Source organism: Procambarus clarkii, chromosome 31 (genome assembly GCF_040958095.1).
Source record: "Procambarus clarkii isolate CNS0578487 chromosome 31, FALCON_Pclarkii_2.0, whole genome shotgun sequence".
Lineage (NCBI taxonomy): Eukaryota > Metazoa > Arthropoda > Malacostraca > Decapoda > Cambaridae > Procambarus > Procambarus clarkii.
The window spans coordinates 20,085,273-20,092,772 of record NC_091180.1 but is presented as its reverse complement, the minus strand read 5'-3'; the positions used below and the strand labels follow the sequence as shown (position 1 = coordinate 20,092,772).

At 46.8% G+C, this 7,500-nt stretch overlaps 1 protein-coding gene across 5 annotated transcripts in view; it reads left to right on the top strand.

Annotated features, from left to right (window-relative positions):
• Nucleotides 1-7,500, top strand: part of LOC123758756 (sterile alpha motif domain containing protein 4 smaug) — a 172,852-nt gene that overhangs the window by 17,955 nt on the left and 147,397 nt on the right. For 3 of the 5 annotated variants that reach the window (XM_045743407.2, XM_045743408.2, XM_045743409.2), the window contains exon 2: nucleotides 4,793-5,014. In XM_045743407.2, the coding sequence (XP_045599363.2) occupies nucleotides 4,793-5,014 (222 nt within the window). Of the gene's footprint in view, nucleotides 1-2,962; nucleotides 3,768-4,792; nucleotides 5,015-7,500 lie in introns of those variants that run through there. The other 2 variants (XM_069334450.1, XM_045743410.2) reach the window with 2 other exon arrangements.

The following is a 7,500-nucleotide window of genomic DNA, read 5'->3' as shown; positions in this document are numbered from 1 at the left end:
GGGGTCAAGGTGAGGCTGTGAGATGAGCCTAATGTGGGGCGGCGAACCATCAACCTCTCCTACTGCAATCCTTCCCCCTTACTTTGTTGCTCTCGTGGCTAGACAGCCCCGCTCCTGCGCCAGGTAAGTCCACTACGGGCTCACCATAGCTCGTGCTATTTAGAACTTTTTGTTCCCAGTAGCTGAATCTAAAATACAACAATTGACTAATGTTGGTTCAACAGCTACCATTGCCGCTATAGGTTTCTGAAATTCTGTTTCTTCTTCTCTTTTCTCAAATTTCCTCCTCTTTCTCCTATTATATTTCTTCTTGCTCCCCTTTCCCTGCCTCTTCCTGTTACTCTTCCTCCTCCACCTCTCATTCCAAGAACCAGCCAACGCAGTTGACATTTCTGGAAACCAGCAGCCTCAGTGGCGGGGCGGGAGAATATTCCTGGGAATAACAGCGGCAGCGTGACTCCTAATGTGTGCGAGTGATCGTATTGATGGCGCGCCCACCACCACCACAGGCTCCAGGCCACATGTGCCATGCTGCTGGCACTCCCACACACTACCACCACCACCACACACTACCACCACCACCACACTAGCATCACCACACACTACCACCACCAAACACCACACACTACCACCACCACCACCACCACACACTACCACCACCACCACACACTACTACCACCACCACCAAACACTACTACCACCACCACACACTACCACCACCACCACACACTACCACCACACACTACCACCACCACACTGCTGGGATTCCACATGTGAGAACTAACTAACTTACCTGAGGACATCCATGTCCATTCTATATAGTACGGAGATCAAACCTGAACAGCATAATATAAATGGGGTCTAACAAGAGTTAAAATAGTGCTGAAGAGTTAGATGTTATTAGATCTAATTAGCATTAGGTGTCTTATTGTAAATTTCAAGAAATAAATGCCGGTATCCTGTTAACTTTATTCTGAACATTTATGCGTTGATTTGTTTGTCTTAAAATCCCAAGTAATCATGACACTCGGATCTGTTGTTCACATTGTCCAGCTAATATAAAAAAAACTTTTCCTAACCCCTACAATTTTTTCTGCATTAAACTGCATATGGCAATTTTTCTTCCATTTTATAAGTCTGTCTAGAGTCTTGTAGCCCAGTATCAAATGCTTTGCCAAATTCGTGATATAGAATGGTACAATCCTTAACACTGTCAAATGGTTGAGAGGTGTTGGGAGAGTTGTTGAGAGTATATTGGTTAATACAGCCGTTGACACCGTGCCCAGGTGGCGCTGCTGAGGTACAGTGACGGGGTGACTGCTCACTGTGAGCTACAGTGACGGGGAGACAGTGCTCACTGTGAGCTACAGTGACGGGGAGACAGTGCTCACTGTGAGCTACAGTGACGGGGAGACAGTGCTCACTGTGAGTTACAGTGACGGGGAGACAGTGCTCACTGTGAGTTACAGTGACGGGGAGACAGTGCTCACTGTGAGTTACAGTGACGGGGAGACAGTGCTCACTGTGAGTTACAGTGACGGGGAGACAGTGCTCACTGTGAGTTACAGTGACGGGGAGACAGTGCTCACTGTGAGTTACAGTGACGGGGAGACAGTGCTCACTGTGAGCTACAGTGACGAAAACAGTGCTTGATACTGGGAGGTGTGATGTTTGCGTGTGTGCTGGGGCTGGATGTGTGTGTGTGTGTGTGTGTGTGTGTGTGTGTGTGTGTGTGTGTGTGTGTGTGTGTGTGTGTGTGTGTGTGTGTGTGTGTGTGTGTGTGTGTGGGGGGGGGGGGGGGGGTGGCGTGAGTACGTGTGAGGAGGGAAGTGGGGTGCGCTGGCGTCGAGTAACCGCCAGTGTGGCCCTCCCCCACAACGTAACGTCTGTCCCTCCCCTCCCTCCCCCCCCCCCCCCTTTTTCACTATCGCTCCCCTGCCAAGTTTTCCCTGCAAACTTCCTTCCCTGTCCCAATGATCAGGGTATATACCATGTTTACCTTCAGACTGCTATACGGAGATTTACCCCACTCTCCTCTTCCCCACTTCCCTTCTATGCCAGTATTTTCCCCTCACATGGCCTTCACAGGACCTTCACCCCTCCCTCATCCTCTACGCACCCCCCACCAAGCCGCCACCGCCGCCACCTCTTACCTCCCACTAACAGCAGTACTGCACTTGCTGCCAGGCCGTCCACCTCTCAGCTGCCCCGGTTACCAATTAATAGTCAGGAGTATTGCCTCATATTTACTCGACTTGGGCTGAGAAGAAGCGGTGTTCAACGTGCGGGAGATCCCAGTAATGTCAGGAGTTTCCGCAGTGCAACAAGTGAGGTTAGTGGCCCCGGGCGCTGTGCTCGCCAGCGTATGCCACAGGCGCACCCTCGCCACTCCTGACAGCGTATGGTGCCCCCAATTGTATTTAAAAGCTCGTGTTTTTAAATCCGGGGGAAGCTATAGAGGCAGCAAGGCTGGTGGCAGCGACGAGGCTCCAACTAGCCGGGAAGGAGAATGAAACGTGATCCAGTCAGAAAATAATAGCGGAAGATTAGGCTATAGCCTCACTAGGGATGATTGTGTGTTGTCTGATGATAGGCCTTCTGTATTTTCGCGCTTCGATGTAGTGAAATAACACTGACAAATAATCACCAGGCAGCAAGCCGAAGAGCTTTCACCAAACTTAGCCATCTGTCACCAAAACAATTTGGCCATATATTATCAAATGAGTCTCGCCGTATCACACCACAACAACGGAATTGGTCATCTCTAACCAAAACAACTCGTTTACCTCTAACCAAATGAGCTTGGCCATCTTCAGCCAAAACAACTTGGCCATCTTTCTTCAAATCATTTTGGCAATATCTTACGCTTTCATAAAAGCATCTTCACATGTACTTCAAAGCAACAATAGAAAAATTGCTTGGACTTGTTGTAAATAAGGACTTGCTTAACCTGTTGAGTTAATGACTTGTTGTCGTGTTGGCCGCTGACAGATGTCACTCAGGGCCGCTGAAAACATAGGTGTGTGTGTGCGAGACAGATTTGTGACTTCAATTTTGTGAGGCTACGTTTCAACAGAAAAATTGTATACTGTTATCGGGTATTTGCGAGTTTCTATCGGCAGTTTTAATGCATTCAGAAATATCAGTGGATGTTAAGTATAACGGTCACTGTTTCAGTTAAACGAGGCTGTTTAAAGTTTCAGTTCAGCTGATCGCTAAGTGTGCGATCAGCTGTTGACAGAACAGCTGTCATCCGTACTTAGGAATTTCGTGCACGAGAATGTCAGACCGCCAAGCTAACCAGGCCCGACTGACAACATAACGACCGGCAGAGCAATAACAAGTTACCTCCATAAAGAATAGCTGCCTCGGTTACTCAAGCTGTCGTGGCCCTAAAGTGTGGGCAGCTGGACACAGCCAACGTCAACATAAACAAAAGCACGTGGCTGTCGTCTCTATGTTGCACCACGCGCCGCCCCACCTGAGGCTAGACTTGCCGGCCATTGTAGGATGGGCATCGCTGACTCACTTGAAGCTCCACGCCCCACCACCCATCCTCCCTCACGCCCACGCTCGTACACCTGCAGCTCACGCCCCACCACCCACCCTCCCTCACGCCCACGCTCGTACACCTGCAGCTCACGCCCCACCACTCACCCTCCCTCACGCCCACGCTCGTACACCTGCAGCTCACGCCCCACCACCCACCCTCCCTCACGCCCACGCTCGTACACCTGCAGCTCACGCCCACGCTCCTCCTGCCCCAGGTAGGCAGCTTGGATTAGTGCCCGGATTATCTTAGTCTGTTGTAGGTATATTTGTAATGCGTTCCTATTCCTCACCACCTTTCCTGCCAACACTACCTTTCCAAACCTTGACCACCTTCCCTACCCTTCACCACCTTCCCTACCCTTCACCACCTTCCCTACCCTTAGCCACCTTCCCTACCCCCTCACCACCTTCCCTACCCTTCACCACCTTCCCTACCCTTCACCATCTTCCCTCCATTTCTGTGATCTTAGTGAATAACGGATAACGGGTCTTTTATTTAGGGAGGTTGGAAATTAGTATGAAATGCCATAAGGTGCTATTAGATCTCCCTATAGAAGAAAGACGACATGTAAAGGAGTTGGGGGTTAATAATGTCGAATGGTGTAGCGTTTAGTGACCATACAAAAGGAAAAGTGGAATCAGCCAAGAAAATTATATGGTGGATAATAAGATCCTCCATATCTTCAGAGAGGGATAACCTCTCTGATAGCCTCTCTCTACCACAATGTTCCTACTTTCCAAATCACATGTATTTTCCTACCTTGAGTACTGCTTGGTAATCTCTTCTTCTTTCAAAGCAAGATCAATTTTTTTTTTCAAATAGAGGAAGTCTGGTAAATATATACGGGACGCATGAACACCTTAAAGCACCTAAATTATTGGGACCGTCTCGCAGCACTCAAAAGGTGCTGCGAGGTCTTCAAAGAGACGAGAGAGGTATCATATTTTTATATATAATATATATATATATATATATATATATATATATATATATATATATATATATATATGTATATATATATATATATATATGCGAACAAGTCTGAACGGTCTCCGATATATATAAAGTGTGTGTTTTTGAGTCATGTCTTGTAAATATGTACTCATAATTTCAGCTTTGGCTTATAGCCTGAAGCAAAGATACATTATCTGTTACAGGTTTTGTAATTCATTACCGCGAAAATCTTTCATTACCTTGTGTGTCTTTGTGAATTAATGCACGTTTGGTTATCTTGTACAGGGATGGGGCGCGGCGTTGGGAGCGCTGGGTTTCGTGACCAGGTGGTAGGGCTGGGCTATCTGTGGGAGACGTGGACGGAGGCGGAGCAGGTGGTGGTGGTGTACTCCCTCATCAGGCGGCTCAGTCCAATCCCTGCAAGATTCCTCCTGAATGTGCTCACCCACACCACCGCGCCCGACGCCGCCGACCTTGCCCCAGCCGAGGCCACTGCCAATGACCCAGGTAGGTTTATAATGGTATGCAGACTAGGAGTCACAGTAACGTGGCTGAAATATGTTGACCGAACCACACACACTAGAAAGTGAAGGGACGACGACGTTTCGGTCTGGCCTGGACCATTCTCAAGTCGATTGTGTCAAGAAACGTCGACGTCCTTTCATTTTCTAGTGTGTGTGGTTTGGTCAACTTATAATGGTATGTTTTGCTGACATTTGACTAAGATAGGGAACTTCTGTATCGAGTGGATAAAACACAGAGCTGACGACGCTTTGAAGATGTATTTGCTTTTGTGCCTGCTGCTTCATAATGCCTGTCTGAGTTATTGTTTTTACTTGCTTTTCTTTTTTGACATGCTTTTTTGCAGCCAGTGATTGTTGTTTTGTTTGCCTTTGCAGTTTTATGTTGATTGTTTTGCATGACTTGACTGCACACCACATGCCCGTAGTGTGGTGCAAGTGACAAGAGCCACAACACGACATAGGCTTGACGTGTTGACTGTCTCACCAGACCAACAGAGATAACCCAGACCTGAGCCAATAATTCCTGTAGTGATCCCTTAGAACTGAATTCAGACTCCCGTAGACTGAAACTGTGACTCACAGTGACTGTTGTTCAACCGTTGAGTTAAAGTGAACACGTCTTATACAGGTGAGTCATAATTTGTCTTTTCCAGGATGTAACCACAACAATTATATAAATTATCTTGTTAATTGTTGGCAACAAATTTTTTGCTCATTATTACATTCTGTAATTATTTGTCTACACTCTTGGATAAGAAGAATACATTGGGACTGTAAATTTCAATATACTGTACTTGGCAGTTAAGAATTGTTATCATTGGAGCTCTCACAGAAACTCATACTAGAGATTACAGGGATAGTAAGGATTTGTATTCCAGATATTATGATATATAAAGTAGGTCTCGATCAACTTCACCGACCAGGCGATCTGCAGTGAAGGCTGCTAGAGTTCAACTGTCAAAACTGTCAACACCCAAAACTGTTTTTTTTTATTTTTTTTTAAGTGTAGTGCAATGTGAAAAGCTGGCAACGTTGTTTTCCCATCGTGAGTTAAAATGAAAGGGGAATGTTGACATTTTTCTGGGAATGTTGGGGAAGATGTGATGGCCGAGTCTGAGAGTCAAGATAAGGTTGTGCACTGCTGGACGGATACGCCTGTATTCCTGGTGTTTTTAACCGTCTTGGGGGCCATTGTCAGTAGTAGAATGACTGGCAGGAGAAGATTGATTGATTGAAGATTAAGCCACCCCAAAAGGTGGCACGGGCATGAATAGCCCGTAAGTGGTGGCCCTTTTGAGCCATTACCAGTATCAATAGATGATACTGGAGATCTGTGGAGGTGCGACTGCACCCTGCGTGACGGGAGATGTCTCCCGAAGGCAGGAGAAGAAAAGCAGACAGTTATATACGGCCACCTTGTGGAGAGCCGGAAGGTGGGCGAGGAGGCTGGCCGCTGGCTAACACACAAGGGGACCACCTGAGTGAACCAGGGGCCAGATTCACGAAGCAGTAACGCAAGTACTTACGAAAGTGTACATCTTTCCCCAATCTTTGACGGCTTTTGTTACATTTATTAATTAGTTTACAAGCATGAAAACTTGCCAATCAACTGTTGTTATTGTTATAAATAGCCTCCTGGTGCTTCAGAGCTCATTAACTGTTTAATAATTGTAAACACAGCCGCCAAAGATTGAGAAAAGATGTACAGGTTCGTAAGTGTTTGCGTAACTGCTTCGTGAATCTGGCCCCAAGTTACCAGCGGGAAACAGAATTACGCGAGACGGGAGTGAAAGAGGAAGGGACCGTCACGGAAGAAGAGTTAAAAAGATACTAGAGGATAAGTAGGAGAATTCCTGCGATGCCTCAATGACAATTAATTATACAAGGAGGCACACACAGCCCCGCTCCTGTGCCAGGTAAGTCCACTACGGGCTCACCATAACCCGTGCTACTTGGAACTTGTTCCGAGTAGCTGAATCTATAGCAACAACATTATAACAATACAACACAGTGGAAGGAATATTATTAAAGTTTTCTTTGTAAAGAAAAAGGTTTCTATAGAAAATGGACCGTGTTTAAAATTTTTCGGTATACTCATATATTTGTTTCCGTTCGAGCGAGGGGGGGGGGGACTAACATAGACGCATTGGTCAAATTTGCTCATGATGATTGAGATGATTTCGGGACTTAGCGACCCCTCGGCCCGGTCGTCGACCAAGCCTCCTGGTTACAGGACTGGTCAACCAGGCTGTTGGACGCGGCTGCTCGCAGCCTGACGTATGAGTTACAGCCTGGTTGATCAGGTATCCGGCAGAGAAATTATATAAACTCATTCAAAGTGAACGACCATACCTGGCAGGGTACAATGAGACTATACGTGCTACATAGACATTCATATAGACTTTGGGTGGAATTAACATCAGTGTCAGACAGTGTGGGTGTGGCTCACACCACCACCACACAGTGTAG